This window comes from Grus americana, chromosome 5 (assembly GCF_028858705.1).
Source record: "Grus americana isolate bGruAme1 chromosome 5, bGruAme1.mat, whole genome shotgun sequence".
NCBI classification, from domain to species: domain Eukaryota; kingdom Metazoa; phylum Chordata; class Aves; order Gruiformes; family Gruidae; genus Grus; species Grus americana.
This window is the reverse complement of record NC_072856.1, coordinates 1,642,715-1,661,809: the sequence shown is the minus strand read 5'-3', so window position 1 is coordinate 1,661,809 and position 19,095 is coordinate 1,642,715. Positions and strand designations below refer to the sequence as shown.

General features: G+C 45.7%; 3 protein-coding genes across 5 annotated transcripts; all 3 read right to left on the bottom strand.

Annotated features, from left to right (window-relative positions):
• Positions 1-2,479: 2,479 nt before the first annotated feature.
• LOC129207385 (olfactory receptor 1020-like) lies at positions 2,480-3,481 on the bottom strand. Its single transcript, XM_054828230.1, has one exon. It carries the CDS (start codon positions 3,476-3,478, stop codon positions 2,480-2,482), a length of 999 nt encoding a protein of 332 aa, XP_054684205.1. The 5' UTR covers positions 3,479-3,481.
• Positions 3,482-8,941: 5,460 nt separating this feature from the next.
• LOC129207367 (olfactory receptor 1009-like) lies at positions 8,942-13,460 on the bottom strand. 3 transcript variants are annotated; one of them, XM_054828191.1, is made up of 2 exons: positions 13,400-13,460; positions 8,942-9,894 (listed from the first exon to the last, which is right to left on the bottom strand). In XM_054828191.1, exon 2 carries the CDS (start codon positions 9,878-9,880, stop codon positions 8,942-8,944), a length of 939 nt encoding a protein of 312 aa, XP_054684166.1. In that variant the 5' UTR covers positions 9,881-9,894; positions 13,400-13,460. The 3 variants fall into 3 exon arrangements, with proteins under 3 accessions (XP_054684166.1, XP_054684167.1, XP_054684165.1); XM_054828192.1 differs by lacking the exon at positions 13,400-13,460 and adding an exon at positions 10,309-10,320 and having other exon boundaries at positions 8,942-9,868; XM_054828190.1 differs by lacking the exon at positions 13,400-13,460 and adding an exon at positions 10,196-10,211 and having other exon boundaries at positions 8,942-9,873.
• Positions 13,461-15,428: 1,968 nt separating this feature from the next.
• LOC129206701 (olfactory receptor 1020-like) lies at positions 15,429-16,376 on the bottom strand. The gene has a single exon (XM_054826402.1). It carries the CDS (start codon positions 16,374-16,376, stop codon positions 15,429-15,431), a length of 948 nt encoding a protein of 315 aa, XP_054682377.1.
• Positions 16,377-19,095: the final 2,719 nt, after the last annotated feature.

Below are 19,095 nucleotides of genomic sequence, written 5' to 3'. Positions count from 1 at the left end.
AACAGCTTCAGGGTTAAGAACATGCTAAATATTTAAAAAAAAATAAATAAATTATTTTAAATAACAAAAATATTTAAAATCTTGCCAAGTACTTCTGAGCATGAGCCCGTGCCGCAGGACTTCACAGAGCAGGAACTTTTATTGTGAATTTTCTTCTCATCTGAACAGGAACGCAGGAAGCTGGCTGCTGTTCAGCCATACGAACAAAACGAAAGTATTAGTTAGGCTTTTTTTTTTGGGGGGGGGGGCTTGCCAATTGATCATTTGAATGCAGAAATTTAAAAAAAAAAATTACTACTGTAACATGAAATTAAAAAAAAATAAAAAAATCTGTTCCTTGTAACTTATTGTAACCAAATCCAGCAGCCACAAAAAGGGACCGGTGCACGTTTTTCGGGTGTTGATTAATACCAACATATTTTTTTTTTTTTGCCATACGACGTATACAAAGAGCTGAAGAGACAAACCGGTCGAGTCAGAGGGGAAGCGAAACATCGTGCGATGCGTTACGGGCTAAGGGACAACAGAGCAGCGAAGCACCGGGCTGAGTCTTCTGGTACCGCCGGCACTTAAGAGCCAGGCAGCCCGGCAAGGGCCACCCAGCTGGAAACATCAAACCCTCTCTTACCTGCTTGCTTCAAAGGCAAGGCGCTGGCCGACGCGGTGCCTGCAGCTCCTTGGGAAGCCCATCCGATGGGTGGGAGCCGTGGGAGATGCTCGGGAGCGGATTGCCCAGGCTGGCCGGCCAGGTGGGTTTTATGCCGGCTGAAGCGTTACCGCAGATGTTTGTGCAAGCCGCTCTCCCCCAGGACCCTCCTCCAGCTGGTAATTATTTTGCCCCGCTCAGCAAAAGCCCCTTTCAATTCCCCGCCTCCCCGAAACCTTTCTGGCTGCACCGACACCTCCGGACCAGCTCTGCTATAGGGACCTGCCCGAGCTGCCCGTGCCACCACCTGGTCTTGCAGAAAGACAAGTCTGAGGCAGTTTGCTCTTTATTTATCCAACTAGCGCAACCTTCTGTATTATTTAAAAAAAAAAAAAAAAAAGAAGCCCTTTACTACCAACAAAGAGATCTGATTGATGAGCTAACGTTGCGTTGAAGGATGTTGAAAACAAACCTAACGGAGCAGCCGGTCCGTGAATGGTTTGAGCGTGGCCATGAGGAATCCTCCCCAGCAGATATATTTATTTCCATACGCTTCACTGGTGTCTGCACAGCGCGCTCGGTGTACGCTCGAAAGCATCACACAGAATTAACTCAGATTTATTTTTTTTTTTTTTTTCTGATGGACCCCGAGTGCCGATGTTTCCTGAAAGCTTCTGCTAGAGGAAGAGATGTTATAAAACCCTTATTACAAATATTAAATGTTAACTTTGTCCCAGACATTTAGAAAACACAAAGGATGGGGCAGATGGAAGAGTATACCAAGCCATGAAGGAGTGGGGAAACAAGGTGGGAAAGTATTTCGATGGCTTTAGATATTTTTAACGTAGGTTTGTTTTTCTGCTGGAAGGCACCAGACTATTTGTCCTGGAGATGCACTGGAGGTGGAGTAGAAAAGGATTTCTCCGTGTTTTTTAATTTCTTTCTTCCCCATTCAGTACTGGGCTAAACCCAAGGCTTGTGAAATGGGGAAAGCAAAATAATGCAGGGGAAAAAAATAACCCTCGCTCAATTTTAGGACAAAAAAAAAAAAAAAGAGACTTCAAAGATTATTTAAAAAAAAATAGATGGAAAGCAAAATAATCCACTAAGGATACCTGCTTGGGTAGGGTGTGTGTCTGCAGGGTGAATAACGGAGCTTGAAATCCCAGATCCAGACAGCTCAGTACTGCACTTGCTCCATCTCCATCGTAAGGTGACCCCAGAACCACCAGCACCTTGGCTGATCAGGGCAAAGGAAGACCTAAAAAATCCTCCTTCCCACCACCACTCCGTCCCTTTACACGCCTAGTTAAATTCACGGCAGAGCAGAGGCTGAAATACGATTTGTCCCCATTTACCATGAATACGTCGATGACCGTCACAGCGTTATTTCACGCAACCTCACATCATGGCCTAGACCTAAAACTCCTGGACAATTCAGTTAACGTCCTCCTAATAGCAGGAACATCACCTGAGGACATTCATTAACATAAAACATGAGAGATCGGACACTGGCGGGTTTGACGTTGGCAGGGCAAAGCCACCACCTGCATTCTCCCTTTTGTTCTCTGAAGCCTGAAATTAAGTTGATTTTGGTTTTTTAATAATAATATTTAAATAATAAAGAATATTTACGTTAAGTCACATTTAACTAACATTTACTTTGGAGATAACTTTGTGCCCAACACATGGTCACTGTCAGGTCTCAGGCTACGGCCGGGGAAAGTCCTATCCTTCCTAGCGCAGCACATAGCCTTGATTCAAGGAGAAACGTGTTTTCCAGGTGTCCTGCTCCCAGGTGCATTTAGTCCCTGCTTCTTGAAGGTGCAATATCTAACCCTCCTCACCTCGGCAGGGTAGCCCTCTCCATTCAGCTGACCAGGAACCATGGATGGACAAGGAGGAGAGAACTCTACTTTTTACTTTCCTCATGGCGTTCTTCATATCTGTGTTTCTCAGGCTGTAGGTGAGCGGGTTCAGCATGGGAACTGCAACAGAATACAGCACGGAGACCACCTTGTCGTGCGCCAAGGAGTGTCTGGAGCTGGGGTGCAGGTACATGAAGAGGGAGCTGCCGTAGTACAAAGCGATGGAGACCAAGTGAGATGCACAAGTGGAGAAGGCTTTGTGCCAACCGGCCGTGGAGCGCATCTGCAAGATGGTGGAGAGGACCAACAAGTAGGAGATGAGGATGAAGACTGTGGTGCTTAGCACGTTGAACCCCACCACGGCAGAAACTGTCGCCTCGTTGACATGGGTGTCAGAGCAGGAGAGGGCTAGCAGCGGTGGTCCATCACAGAAGAAATGATTGATCCTCTTGGACCGGCAGAATGGGACACGAAATATGGAAACCGTGTGTATGGTGGAGCTGATCACGCCGGCTAAGTAGGCACCAGCCAACATCCCAACGCAAAGCCTCTGGGACATGACCACAGAGTAGAGCAGGGGGTTACAAATGGCATTGTAGCGATCATAAGCCATGGCAGCCAGCACGTAGCACTCGGCGGTGGCACAGGTCGCAAAGGAGAAGAGCTGAGTGGCACACCTAACGAAGGAAATTACCTTCTTCTCCACTAAAAAATTCAGCAAGGTTTGAGGGATGATGGTGGAGGAGTAGCAGACATCCAGGAGAGACAAGTGGCTTAGGAAGAAGTACATGGGGGTGTGTAGGCACGGATCGAGTCTGATTAATATAATTACTCCCAGATTTCCTATTAGAGTGACCACGTAGATGACAAGGAATAAGACAAAGCATATCACCTGCAGGTCATCTCGGTTTGTGAAGCCCAGGAGAATAAACTCGGATGCAAATGTGTAATTATCTTCAACCATATTGAACAGATAAGCAGTTCAGCTGCTTTATGTTTTTCAGATGGAAATGCTTAATATCATCTGTCAATAATGTTAAAAATGTCCATTTTTGTCTATCAGGCAGTTACACCGCTTTAAGTCAATATAAGGTAGATTCTCTTTGAGAGAGGAAAACCTCAAGGTCCCGAGGCCAATCTCCCCGTTCAGCCTTAGACAAGCGCATACACCACCAGCAACACGCTTGGAAGTGGGTGGATATTTTAAGACGAGGAAGGAGGGCAGCACCATGCCAGAATAAAGCGTAATTAAATTGCAGGGCTTTCTCATAGTTCCTCTCAAGCCATTGACACACGGAAGTCCATGGTTTTCACAATAACTCCTGGGAAAATGAAATTATTTCTCATCTTTTGAGTGCTCCCAGTCCAGTGTGGGTACGTGAGGAATAAATATCTGTTCCCTGTGTCCCAGGAAGGCCTCTTGTAGGGGAAAGCACCTGAAAATGTGACTTTCCTTAGTTTTTCCTCGTGTAGGATGGTGCAGTAACGAGAGCCAGGATTTGTCTCGCCTCACTTTGCTTTAGACACGATGCCTAACTTGGAGATAAAAGATGAATTCAGACTTGCTCTCTCTGCTCAGCAGGGAGAAATCAGCAGCCCCTAAAATCACACTCTACGACAGATAGAATAAATAAACATTGATTTTTTTTCCCGGATAACATTAATCATCGCTTGACAGAGTTACACCAGAGAGCAGCGCAGGAGTGCGTGCTGCCTGACAAACAGATCCACGCTTAAAAGTCATAATTATTTGATGACCCTTTGCTGAAGGGGTGAGGTTCACCTCCCGATCCAGACATCTCATTTCAGATGTCCTGTGAGCAACACGTCTGGTGTCCTGGAGTTATTAACGGGAATTTAGAGCTGCTTTTCACTGCCCACGTAGAGATGCCGGAGGCGAAGCAGCGTCTGAGACATCTGTGTGGCGCTGGAAGATGGGTTACAAATAATGAAAATTGAACTGTTTGGGTCTGGAGCTGAATCCTCCCCCAGAGGCACCATCCACCTGCCCAGATGCAGCCATCTACTGCCATTGGAGAATTGACCTGAATTTCACAATTAACAAAGGCTCACCCTTCCTTTTTCTTACTTGACAAGCCAACTGCTTTGTGTGGAGCGATCCAAGGTGTAGCTATGACCAGGATATACACCAGGAGATGTACGAGGCTTGTGCCATGCACCATAGCTGCCCGCTAGGAACCACATCTCCCTGCAGCTTGAAGACACTGCCTGGAAAGGTGATAAATTAAATAAAAAAAAACCCCATACCTTGCTGTCTTGGAGTAGATATTATTCATGCTGACGGCCAGGTGGTTGGTCCACGCTCTGCTAAATAACTGCTAGCAAAGCCCCAAATATTTATCCTTGTCCTCCTGGGGAAAGGAACTTCATTTGCGACACCTGCTTTCCTACTCAAATTCTGCAAGATCTTGCATCTCTTGGGCAAGCCAGTACAAGCCCTTCCAACAAGCAGCCTGTCGTTAGTGTTTCCCGAGATTTAACTCATGACGTTATGGATAGAAGAAAGACCAGCCGTTGCCAAGACCCTACAGCCCACCAAAGCCTTGCAGTGTGTCCTCCTGGTTAGAGAGCCATTAGCCTGCTCTCATGGTGGACGTCATCCTCAAAATCTCGGTGTGGGAACAAGGGGATGGTGCCAGATCTATAGAGATAAAAGGCACTCTTCGGCTAGATGGTGTTTTAAGACTCTTACAGCCCAAACTATCTAGCGAATGCAGAAAAGCCTCGTCAATGGGATGGTTTAAAACGTGAAGCAAAAGCACCCTGTGCTTACACCTCCACCATCCCTCTGGTATCTCAGGGCACAAGTCCTGGGGATCCTGCAGACGAAGCGGGATTTTTCCCAGCGGGGATGTCTTCTGCTCTTCTCTCAGGTCCGATCAAAGCGATTTTTATACTCACAGCCGCTCCCCACTCCAGCTGGAGAGGTCTGCCGTGTCTTCTCCCACACAACATCTACCCATGCTTCCAGAGCTTTGCCCTTCGCCGTACTCACAGAGCCGGGGGTAAAACAAGTCGGGGAATAACGTCTTGACCTCCGTGGAGCTGTCAGACCGAGCGAGGGTCAGCCCCTGCCAAGCCCAGAGGGGTCCTGAGACCCTCCACTGCCACGTCAAGATGTAGCCAACGGGGTTTTAAAATGAATGACACCAGAAGGTGTTATTTGAACAATACCGGCTCAAAAATGTTGCCTTTGATAGTTTCATACATCCTAAAAACAAACAAACAAACAAACAAACAAACAACTCCCAGGTATTTTATCACAATATCTGTGTTCAAAAACCTCTTATTTTTTTTCCACAGAGTGGCTCTTCTTGGAAGCGTTCAACCCTCGGAGCAGACTGCACATGACGAGCATCCAGCACTCCCTTTTTTCAGTTTTTGTTGATGTTTAGAATGGGGAAAAGAAAAAAAAAGCCTTATTTTTTCATTTTTATGTATCTGCCTTTATTTTCCAATCAGAAACTCTTCCCATACTTTTTCTCCCAAAGATGAGAGAGGGCTGCACCGGCTGCAGTTCCTTCCAGGAAAGGATAAAAGCCACCTCTTCATCTGCTCCAAAAAATAATTATTAAAAAAAAAAATAGTATGGAATTACCCTGGTTTTATCCACCTAGCACTCAGCGTTTCACAGCCAAGGGTGGGTTTCTTCCCCGTGATGGTGACCAGGATGAATCCACCACGCTCACCCAGGAACCGAGGAATTATATAGGCAGCCTCATCCATTTAATTCAGCATCCAGGAGCACTGGGGCATCTCACCTGGGATTATTTAGGTAGTGATGGACACGATTTACGTAAGTCAACAACAAAAAAATTCAATTCTTCGCCTGCATGGGATAAAAGTTTGGATCTCTCCGTATATTTTCATTTGCCTCTATTGTAAAATCTGGGATAGCTTTGTCAGGAGTGAAGCTGGGCTGTAGGGACCCGTTCTGAGACTGGATCTGTAGATCTATAGGAAACAACTGATGTTGGAGGTAATCATTTAAAATACCAGGAATTATCAAGTTGTGGATTAGCCCAGACTATTTAAAAGAAAAATGATTAAGGCAAAGTGAATTTGATAATCTAGATTTCATACAGCCTGAAGCCTAATACAAGAAATATTTTTCCTAATACAAGAACTGCATTAGGAAAAAAAAAAAATTAAAAAGTGAGGTTTAAAGCATCATTTCTAAACGCGAGGGGACCTTGGCCAGAAGCTTGTCCAAACATCCGACAGAGCCTGTTCGTTTTTAACAGGCTCGGGAGCTCAGCCGGTGCTGAGAAAAGAAATTATCTAAACAGGATCGGCCAACTCCAGAGGCGAGACGACGGTCTTGTTTTATTTATACGCTATTTCTCGGTTTCCTGAACACGGACGAGCCACTTTGCTACCCAAGACTTACAAGCACTTTAAAAAAAAAAAAAAAAAAAGAAGTTTTTATTGAAAATAAAAAGGAGCGGCTATTTCCAACATTGCCCAATAGATGGTGACGATGTATAAGAAATCCCGAGCAGCATTTTTCCAGCCACTTATTTAGCACCCCCCCCCTCGGGCACTCCCTTTCGATACCCGAAAGGCTGATATGGCCATTTTGCATCTTTCGGGGTAGACAACAGAGCACCATGGTACATAGAAGGGAACAAAAAAAAAAAAAGTAGTTGTTCACATATAAACAGGCGTGGGGTTTGTTCAGGAGGAGAGGAAATGTGACTTTTGAGAAGGAAAGGGGCATCTTAAGAACAGCTGTATTGGTACACTTGGCGTGCCTTGCCGTCAACAGGAAGAGTCAGCTTCGGGCTGGTAACTTTAGTATCAAGAAATAATAATAATAATAATAATAATAATAATAATAACAACAACAACAACAACAACAACAACAACAACAACGTATAATAACAATAAAGTACAACAATAAAGTACAACAATAAAGTACAACAATAAAGTACAACAATAATAAAGTATAATAATTATAATAATAAAATATACACATATATAACTATATAATGCTTATATTTATTATTATCGTTATTACTAAAAAAAAAAGAAGTTCTAGGTGCCGACCAGGGTGACAGCAGTGTTTGGGTTATTTTTCACCGGTTTAGGAAATATTTTTCCCATTATTGGCAGCACGGATCAGATCGACTGCAGGTGGAAAATCCTCCTCCAGGACCCGGCCAAGCCTCCTCCGTCCCAGACCATCATCTCCATGTCCCCTCCCAGAGGAGCTCGTTAGGGGGAACCGATGAGGGACAGCTCGTACCTCTGAGTGATGAACTGCTAAAGAAATAGAAAAGTTTTTTTGGGGTGTGTGGAGGGGGGGTTGTGGTTACTCGTCCCTCTGGTGGCATTGCATTTTCACAGCAACAAGTTCCTGCTCGGAATACAGTGAAAGGCGGCAGCTGTGATTTCTGGCAGGAGTTGCTTCTTGCATAAGAAATAAAAGACTGGGATTTTTTTTTATTACCCTCTTTTTTTTTTGTTTCAGGGTCTTTTTTTTCCTTTTTTTTTTTTTTTTTAATTCCTTTTCCCCACTGCCTCACGCCAAAGTGCAAACCTCTGGATGCAAACTCTACTGATAATATTATTGTCTTTGTTTTTTAACAAACCGCTGTGGGCATAAATTAGAAAACTAATTAGAGCTTTGTTTCAAGGCTTTGAAAGGCAGAAAAAAACCCCACCAAAACACGAAAGGAGAAAGGTGTATGGTTGCCTAAAAAGAAGTCACAAAGACCAATTTAAGCCTGCAATTGAACTCAGCAGCCTGGTTTCAAAGACAGACCTATTTAAGAATTTGTATTTCGTTCACCTGGTTTATTCACCGTATCCCATTACCCCCTAACATCACAACTTCAAAGTTTATCCATTTAGATCTTGTGTTTCCATCCTTCCTGGGAAGAGCTTTTCACAGGAGCTGCCTCCCAGCCCATAAATCACGGAGACCCCAAGTGCCCAATGCCGCCCGTTAAATTATTCGGTATTTCCCTGGTATAGACATTTTTCTACCCAAACCAACAATGGCACATCCCGCGCCCTTGCTTTACTGGGTGGGTATCACAGCTAAATTGAGGCTAGGGAGTGACAAGAAAAATCAGTAGCATAGGTGTGTTGGCGTACATACGCACTTAACGCAAGAATATATTGCCTTATATATAAATATATAGTATAATATACATGTAATATTGTATTTTTATATATATACACACACATATATGCCTATAACTTGCCTTTCATAGGACCAGAGACCTCCTAGATGTCCTTTCTGATCAAAAAACACTCTACATCCCAGTCAAAGCGGGGATGACTTCACAGCCACATCAGGTTGCTCATGGCCTCATCCAGGCAACTTTTGAATATCTCCACGGGTGGAGGCACCACAACCTCTGAGAGAAATCCTGTATGAGGTTTGATTGAGGAGGGTTCAGAGCCTGACTGTGATTCTTTCTGCCATTCTCCTCAGAGCATCCTTCACCTCCTGGTTCCTCAGGCTGTAGATGAGAGGGTTCAGCATGGGGATCACCACCGTGTAGAAGATGGAGATCACTTTGTCAGTGTTCAGGGCGTAACTAGAGCTGGGGCGTAAATACATGAAGATTGTCGTCCCATACAACATGGTCACTGCTGTCAGGTGGGACGCGCAGGTGGAGAAGGCTTTTTGCCTGCCTTCAGCTGAACGGATCCTCAGGATGGCAAAGGAGATGAAGATGTAGGAGACCAGGATGGTGGAGATGGTGCTGAGCTCAATGATGCCGGCCAAGGAGAAGAGGATCATCTCATTGATGTAGGTGCTGGCACAGGACAAAGCCAGGAGGGGAGGAACATCACAGAAGAAGTGGTTGATGACATTGGAGCTGCAGAAAGGCAGCCTGATGATGAAGGTCATCTGTATGACGGAGTTCAGGACACCCCCAATGTATGACCCCACCACCAGCCACATGCACAACCTCCGAGTCATAACAGAGGAATAGAGCAGGGGGTTACAGATGGCCACGTACCGGTCGTACGCCATGACGGCCAGCAGGAAACACTCAGTCGTCACGAAGATGATGTAGAAGGTGGCTTGGCCCATGCAGCCAACAAAGGAAATGGTCTTCCTCTCCAATAGGAAGTTCACCAAAGTCCTGGGGGCAATCACAGAGGAGAAGCAGATGTCAACAACGGAGAGGCTGCCAAGGAAGAAGTACATGGACGTGTGGAGGCGTGGGTCACCCCGGATGACTACGATTATCCCCACGTTGCCCAAAAGGGTGACGGTGTAGATGAGCAGCAACAGCACAAAGAGGGCTGCCTTCATCTCCGCTTGGTCACTCAGGCCCTCGAGTATAAACTCTGCCACCGAGGTCTGGTTCTGCGCTTCCATTCAGGGCTTCGCGTCTGAGGAAGGAGAGAGCCTTGAAAATACAGGACAGCGGGAGCCACGCCTTTATTTATCTGAGCTGAAATGGGATAACTTGATAACTTACACCCTGTGCAGCCGGGGCACCTGGGCCGTTCATTTCTAGGGATCTAGAGTGGGATGCACTGCACTGCAGCCATCTGCTCTGAGCTTGGCCTCTACAGTCCAAGGAAAGAGGAGGTCCCTTCAGAAGGGAGAGCACCCCAGCTTTCCCAAACACCTTCCCCGCCTGCAGCGAGTCGCTGCGGAGGGTCTCTCGCTTTCTGACTGTGGGCAGACCTTTGGGCAGGTTCATTCGTATCTCAGAATCCCACTTTGGTACCTACAGTTTGATGAGAACGATGGATATAGCAGCGCGTAGGGATTCAGGTGACACAGACCAAATCATCAGCTCTGCCCTTCACCTCCTGTGATTAAGTTTTTCCTCCCCGTTTGTTTCCTTTGCTTCCCATTTCGAACCGATCACGACAAGGTGCCCAGAACAAGAGAGCTCTGCTGATAATTGTCACAGTTGGGAGTAAATGTAAAAATATTGCAGCTTGCTTCCATCGCTTTTGGAAAAGACACGGTGGTAAAGAAAAGCATCCTTAATTTGTTGGGAGGTAGGGAGAGAGGAAGGGAGTTTTGCACAATCCTAAAACTCATTCAGGACACGAGGCGTTTAACATTACAGTCTCAGAAACCACGGGGAGATGAAATCAGGGAGACCATGAGCAAAATTTAGGACCAAAGCTGTTATTTTGCACTGGGGTGAGCGTCGACCCTTTCCTCAGCGCAATTTAGAGAACGTACAATTAAGAGACTAAACACCATAAACTGTCTTGATTTCCCCATGACACTCAGAGCAAAGGCATTAGGGTCCCCTGTGTAAAAAGCCGATGTGGGTTCAATAACCGATGAACCAGCCTCTCAACGAGCGAGCCCATCGCATCCCTGCGTATGGCTCCCCTCGCCACGGCAGACGCCGTGAGCCGCCACCGTACGCTGATGACTTTAATCACGCCTCGTGTTTCCAGAAGTGGACTGGGAGGTGAAAACTGCTTTGCAGAAGCGATCGAAGCGTCAGGAGATAGCTGCGAGTGTCTGTGAGTATTAAGAAGCCGTAACGCGCTGACTAAGCCCAGACAGAAGTGGGATCCATGATGCTGTCCCGGAATATAAAGTCACGCCTGGTGTCCTCCCCGGTGTGCGCAAACAGCAGCGTCCGACTGAATCGCACCTCATTTCCAGGTGAGAACAAGGTCTGGCTGAGAGCACCGGCCGAAGGCACGATGGAGGGGAATGGTCAAGGGTACAAAAAGAGCTGGACTGGGAATTCACTGTTTTAAGATGCCATCACCTTCTCAGAGGGAGCCTGATGGTAGGCACCTAGTTAAGCTGCTTGCCCTAGTGAAAGCGTGAAATACAGGTTTCTGTCCCTGATAACGTGAAGGTTCAGAATAAAACAATTAAATCTTTAGAGGATTAAAGATGAGAATCAAAGTCTTACCCCACCAGATGAGCACCAGGATCAGAAGACTGATTGAAGAACCATCCTCCATCAGCAGAATATTTCTTTATAGAAATACTCTTTACTTTTTAAAGTGGATATCACTTTATTTCAGGGTCAGTGGGTGGGTTAATCTTTCCTTGAGAACATTCTCCTCTCTTCTCCTCCTAGGCTCCTTAAACATACCATAAGCACCATGATTTCTGATCTTTTGGATTCAAAATACTGGAGTGCATCCCAGCAGAAATATTTCATCATCTTTAAGCAACACAGAGAAGCAAACCTTTACCTGGTGTAAATCAGAGCAGCCTCCCCAAAGATAATACTGCTATTTATTGGTTTCTACCAGAGCGGGGTAGTCCTAGCAGAGCTCACCTGGACCTTTTGGGAATGGTCACAACTACCCGTGGATGGGGGTCACCTCTTACCAGCTGCAAGGGCTCTTCCACTTTGGATGACCCTACAGGCTCAGGATGTCTGCATGGTAAATCTGGGGGACTAACCCTTGAAGCCATCCTCCTAGCTTCCAGACAAACAAGAATGTCTCTCCTGAGCCTTTGAGAGCCTCCTGCACATTTTCATCAGATGAAGTTCTTCACTTGCAGCAACGTGTTGCTTTTGCGTGTCTCTCTGCAGGTCTTTGTGGGCAACGGGCACCCCTCCTCAGGGAGCAAGGGTTTGTCGTGGTCTCTAAGAGAAGTGAATCTTGATCCTACACTGCTGGCTCCTTAATGAGAATCCATGAGCGTCACAACAGTCCAGCTGCTAATAAAGGCTTAGCTATGTATGCAGGAGGACGCTAAATCCTCTGCTAATTATTGTCACAAATATCGACAGCCTGTTACAGCACTTGGCAGCCTCAAGGGACAGAAAAGGTTAAGGGATCCAAATGAGCACAAGTTATTCTTCACAAGCTGCTCTGAAAATCAAGGGGGAGTGAGAAGGTGCATCCAAAGGGCAATTTACTCCAGGTATCTTAAACACCTAATGCAAACAGCTTAGGCTGTCATGATCAGCTCTGGATGGACACCTGGGGTTACAGGAGATGAAGGCTGACCCGAGCCTCCAGGCAATGAATGAGCCTGAAAGGCTTCCAGGCTACTGATGATTAAGAACAGGGAGGTCTATACAGGACCCACCTGTCAGAACATGATTGATAGACCATCCATTAAACCTTTTTACTACGCTCCAGATATTTCCAGGAATATCTCAGCTGCCCATTTGTTTTCCTCCCTTTTGCAGAGCACCAGGTCATTCCGCTGCTCCACCTCTACTGCAAGATCAAAACCATCTCATCACAGCCTGTTTTGAAAAGTGATGGTGCTAGTCCACTTTCCACGAATTTTTTTTTATTTATTTTTTTTTTACTAGCAGAACATCGATAGCATATTCATGGTAACTTGAGTGTAATTCGCCTCTGCACAATAGGCGCAATAGATACCAGCTTCTTTCAGTGTCTGGAACATTTTCAGGAGTTTTACAATTCACACCATTTCTTTCAGTATATCTGATTTTTCCCTTTAAATAATAGAGGCCCATGCTTTTAGATCAAACTGACAGCATGGATAGAGTCACCGTGCAAATAGCAGCTCATATTTGATCCATATATGGGATTTATTCATCTATCCATTGTCAACAACATTAACTGTAGACATGAGCCAACTGCCTGGGCTCTTTGCAGTCAGTAGAAATGAAGGTGGTGGTTCAGCTGTTCACATGTGGGGGTCCAGGACTATCTGAGACCCACCCTACACCTCTCCTGCCCCCCTAAAGCACACAAGACTCCCTACGTCTTATGCTGTATCTGCCAAACCTGTGTCCTACATCTTGGGTGGAATTAGATGGACCAATAGACTCAGTGGAGCGCAGAGAGGGGTTTGCCATGGCCAAAGGAGACACCCACACATGGTCATAGGAACAGGCAAGTTCTCCATCAGTATCACAGAGTCTAGAGGACTGGCTGAGATGGACACATGGGATGGGTTTGGGCTCACCTTGCTCCAGGTCAGCATGACATGGACCTACACATGAACTATAGGTGTCCCAGCTTCTCTTCCAGTCTTAACTCCAACGGTATGATTCAGTTGGCCAGAGTTGCCAGAGCCATCTGGCAGAAACGCCACAGGACTTAGAGGAACCCATGACCTTCTGGAGAAGCAGCTGGAGCCCAGCAGGAAACCTTCCACAGCACCAGAGACCAGAGCCAGCACAACCAACAACAGACCAGCACCTGCACCAGCAAACCCAACTATTGACAGAGAAGCACCATGCAGACAGCTGTGCTGACCCCAGACAAGTGTTTTGGTTGGGTGTAGCTCTACAAACAGCAATATTTTAACAGCAGGGTTTATGTTTGGGGGGTTTCTGTGCCAACACTCTCACTACGGATTCCCATTTGTTCCCACTTTATTCCCCATCCTCCAGGTACAACTCAAACCACCCTCTCTTTCCTGGAAAAAGTAAATAAAAACATGCCTTCCAGTTATTTCCAAAACAAACTTCTTTTGCTTCTTCCAAAAGAATGACAAAGGGAAAAACAATTTGTAGAAAGGAGTTACACAAAGGGCTACCTGGTCATTAGGTATAAACCTTTGAAATGTTTATCAGTAAATTCCTTCTCTCCCTTGTGTCAGCCATGCAGCTGTGTTGTGTCTTGCTACATCTAAGGGCATTTTTGGCCTATTAATTTTCCTCTTATAATGGAGGTAGAAATGAAAAGGAGTTGAAAATTAAAAACCCCATGGAAATAGCATATAAAGGGAAATCTGACCTGTAGAAGTGACATGACCCATAGGCTGGGTGGGTTTCAGTGCCCGTAAATTCAGATGTTGTGAAGTTAACCGTGTCAGAGTCATGCTACGTTTCCCATACGCGGCATTATGTCTTTATGCAACATAGTTCACCCAAACAGCTTCCCGTGTTTATTTGAACAAGAATCATGGTCTTTTGTTCCTGCTAGGCAGGGAGGCTAACATCAGAGTTAATGTTTACCTATTAAAATTCAAATTTGGCCAGTTAAATCCCATGGCTAACAGTCTTTCAGATACAGATAACTACATACTTTGAGAAACTTAGAGAAAAAATTAGAAATATCAGGTTTATTGCAACTAATGCACCATGGCTTTACTGTACATCCTTAAGTTTGAATGTATGTACTGAAAAATTCCACTTAACGGTACATTTAGGAACTGTCACTGTCCAATACTTGATGTTGTGTATTAATAAAAGCATTTATTCACTATAAAACACATTTTAAAGGATTAAAGTGCAGCAGAAAATTTTTAAAATACCTTTGAACATACTTTGATGGGACATTGTGGAAGAAGAGGATTCAGAGAAGTTCCTCTCAGTTTTCCCCATTTTCTGCAGCTTTAGGGAAACTTTTTCTCCTCTCCCATCGAAGCCTCCTGGGTCTGCTCCACGTGGTCTCCTGCATGCTCCCATCTGTCATGGGGATTACCTGGAACCACTGAAGTTCACCTTAAATTTGTAGATCCCATCTCATGGCTGGAAGAGGTACGGCGCTTTGTAGGGATGTAGTCCACTGCGCTGGTAAATAATGTCCAAACTGAATGAGAGGGTGACCACGAATAGGCCTAGACCAAAGATGAGAAGAAAATGGTCCAAGTCCTCAACAGAAATCTCAAACATGTTATTTTTACAGGGCTGAGCCTTGTCATCATATTTCCCTTCAAGAGAGAGGTGGCTTGGGGTTGCCTGAGGAATGGCAGGTCCATGAGAAAAGCCAGAACATGCTTGCCTCCAAATATTCAGAGACAGTCTGGCCATTTTAGCACGTTTCCTCACAAATCAACCCTTGGTGGTTCTTCAATGAGTACTTACTTCTCCTGTTATGAACTACACTACCTAGAGGCAAATGTATAACAAATTCAGCCCACATAGACAGAGCTGGACTACAAAATGGACAATAACATACAGAAGAATGATCACAGCTTCTCTCCGATTTCAATAAGACCCCCAAAACCAGACCCCATTCCCATCACTGCCTGAATGTCAAACCATTTACCACTTTAGGAGGGAAATAATTATCCTCCCCACTGCTCTCTTCAGTGTATTCTTCACCTCCTGGTTCCTCAGGCTGTAGATGAAGGGGTTCAGCATGGGGGTCACCACCGCATAAAAGACAGAAATGATTTTGTCCCTGCCCAGGGAGTAGCTGGAGATGGGCCGCAGGTACATGAAGAGAAGGGTCCCATAGAAGATGGTGACAACAACCAGGTGGGATGCACAGGTACCAAAAGCTTTGCGTTTGCCCAGCACAGAGCCCATCCCCAGGATGGTGAATAAGATGCAGCTGTAGGAGATGAGGATGACTGATATGGTGGCAACCACGTCAAAACCCCCAAGAGCAAGTACCAGCACTTCATTGAGGTGAGTATCAGAGCAGGCCAGTTTTGACAGTGGTGGCCCATCGCAGAAGAAGTGATCAATGACGTTGGGGCCGCAGAAGGACACTCTCAGCGCAAACCCTGTGAGTACCACCGAATTAAAAAACCCAATCACATAGGACCCGGCCAAGAGGGAAACGCAGACCTTCTGGGACATGACGATGGGGTAGTGCAGTGGGTTGCAGATGGCGACGTAGCGATCATACGCCATCACGGCCAGGAGGTAACACTCCACAGTTACAAAAGCAGTGTAGAAATACAGCTGTACGAAGCAGCCAGCGAAAGATATAGTCTTCCTTTCTGATGAGAGGTTCAGCAGCATTTTGGGTGTCACAACTGAGGAGTAGCACAGATCCAGGAAGGACAAGTTGCTGAGAAAGAAGTACATGGGGTTTTGAAGCTGGGAATCGAGCCAGACTACAGCAATGATGCCAAGGTTTCCCACCACGGTGATGACATACATGAGCAGGAAAACCACAAAGAGCTTAACTTGGAGGTCGAGGCGATCCGTGAACCCCTTGAAAACAAATTCTGTCACCGTGGTCCAGTTTTCCCAAGCCATCAGTGTGCGAGAGACTCCCAGCTCTCAGGCAGGGAGGCGATTTCCATGAGATCAGTTATGACAACCTAATACCTTGCTTAATTATTAGCGTTTTTTAATCCTGTGCTCTGTAGAGCAAACAGTGACTTCCCAAGTACTTCCAAGCAACTGATTAACATGCCAAATTCAGGTTAGAAAGTGGAACTTTTTTCCTAAAAAAAGGTTGTAACAATTGCATCTTGAACACAGACGTTTGAGAACAGTTTAAATGTGGCTCCACTTTCTCCATGAGAAATCCTCAGTCTGCTCATACCAGGCTGGAGAATACTTCGATTTCTTTTTTATTCCCTAGTCCAGTCCTCCGCTTGACCCTGAGGGCTCTCGCTGCCCTGTGCTCCTGCTTGCCACCAATTCCACCGCCTTCCCCCAAACAGTACCTGAGATGCCACTTCTGGTTTCCTGAGAAGATCCAGGTTTTTCAGTCTGAACTACTTTTGTGGCTGCCTCTATTGGTTTCTCCAAGGAAATCATTGAAAAGACAGAATCTGCACCTTTTTTTTTTCTGAGGAAAGCTAGAAAAGTAACAATACGGAAAATTAGACAGCATCCTATTAAATTCACTTGAAAATGTGTGTGCTCATCTCATAAATAGGACAAAATAATTAATATGTTCCCAAAAAGGGTTGTGCCTGGGGAGAGGGTAAACACAAGACATACTAAAGATTTCTTCCATACACATATATATTTGTCCCAGTATAACTCTTACGAGCAGGCAAGCTTATGTTTTCAAAGAGAAATGGCAATTTTTGCTCGAGACAATCACCACTACATTTCTTCGGCACTGCCTCTAATCAGATCTTTCTCACCTGTCTGCCCACCTGCATTGCACAGCATCATCACTGACTTAAGAAAAAACATGCTGTTCCACCTTTAGCTTGCTTTATAACTCAGAGCTTCAGGGAAACAAACTTATTCCAAGTCTCCTTTTCTTGTCCTGATTTTTAATTCTACATAGCGTGGCGTGTTTGTGTATGGCTGCATCTCCCAGAGGCTCTTGTCTTCACTATTTATTGCTTTCCAGCTTAGATGGTTGGGATAAGCCGCCAACAGCCTCATTGGGCACATCACCCCATGCCAATCACTTCTGGTTTTTCTCCCCTTCAGATGTAATTGGAAAATTCCCTTAGCGATTTCAAGAGTTAGAGGTCTGGAGCTATTACTGCCTTAACCCTTGAGATGGGTTGCCTTCTGGGAGCCAGAATACACCAAGACCAGAAACTGTTGTGAGATTACTGATAAACAGCATCTCCCAGAGACAGCATCTCAGCATCTTGTAACTATGGAAACACTCAAGCCAGAAAGATTTGCCAGTCTTTACTAAGCCTTAAAAATCATAAAGAATACTCTACCCATTTCCAAAACGAAACGTTGCCAACCTGCTGAAGACCATAATTCTAATATCAAATTAGGAAATGGAGAAGGTACTAAGGACCAGAGAATAATACTTGAATATAGCGTTAAATTTGTTACTCTATTTCCCTCATTGAGGATACCATCTCCCATGGTACCCACACAGGGACATGGTCTGGATGGAGAGAGACCACCAGAGGAGTGAGCACTGGCTGGGCTGTTGGGTACAGAGGGTGATGGGTTGGACTCTGCCTGGAGTCTGGGGGGTGCCACAGGAGTTTGTCCTCTTTAATCTCTTTAAATAGAGCCAATGGGGACACCATGGTGTGCAGGCCACCATCCCACAGTACCTGAGCAAGGTGAGTAGGGTAGACCCAGAGACCTGGGCCAAATTCAACCAAGACTCCAGACCATCAGGCAAGCTGGTGATGATGAGGCAGGTCCAAGGTCAAGCTAAGTCAATCTCCTGGTCAGGGTCAGGTCTGGCAATTACTAGGCAGGTCCACGAACACACAAAGGTGCAGCCCAAAGGAGTCCATAGGTGTGCATACCTATTGCTAAACCAGACACCAGCACTCCTCTAGCATAACCCAAGAGAAGAACAAGGTCCTTGGGCTGAGCTTAAATAGAGCTCATGGGCAAATGAGCAGAGGGTGGGGATGGAGGCCCCAGGTGAGGCTGCTCAGGGCCATTAAGGCCTATTAGTTCACTCTGGGAGAGATTAATCACTGTCTGAAGATGTCCATTTTTCACCATTGAATCTGGTGGAAGCCCAGAGTCACCAGCTCAGGTGTGGATATCCGGGCCATAGGTACCTAAATGAGGATAATCCCACCCTTGCTGGAAAACTGGGCTGTCTAGTGTCCACAGAGGGACATCAGCAGCTGCAGAGATGGAGTCAGTTGTGCTTAATGAACCATTTGAGGATCCTCCGAAAGATCTGAAATGTCTCTAAACCCATTTTCATTCTGTCAGCAAGGTCAGACCGAAACCTTTGCACGGTCCGCAAGTATCTCAGAAGCATCACACGAGCTGGTCATCGCTGCCGCTGTGTATCCATGCTCAGTGATGGTTCATCCACATGATGTCTTTCAGATACCTGAAGCAGCACGATGCCTTTCAGAACTGCATGTTGCTCTTTTTTTCTTTTTTTTTCTTTCCTTTTTTTTTTTTTTTTTTGAGCTGGTAAACCCTGCCATGAGGAGCCCTGGGGGCTTTCTCCCAGGGGAGCGTGAAGGACCGTATTTACAGCCCCGTCATCCACAAGCTCACCTATATCGGAGCTATTGGAAGGAGCACATCTCTCTTCACATCAGGTGGTTAATAGAGG

Coding starts and splice junctions, on each gene's coding strand:
- LOC129207385 (XM_054828230.1), bottom strand. CDS start 3,478: ATGGTTGAAGATAATTACACATTTGCATCCGAGTTTATTCTCCTGGGC.
- LOC129206701 (XM_054826402.1), bottom strand. CDS start 16,376: ATGGCTTGGGAAAACTGGACCACGGTGACAGAATTTGTTTTCAAGGGG.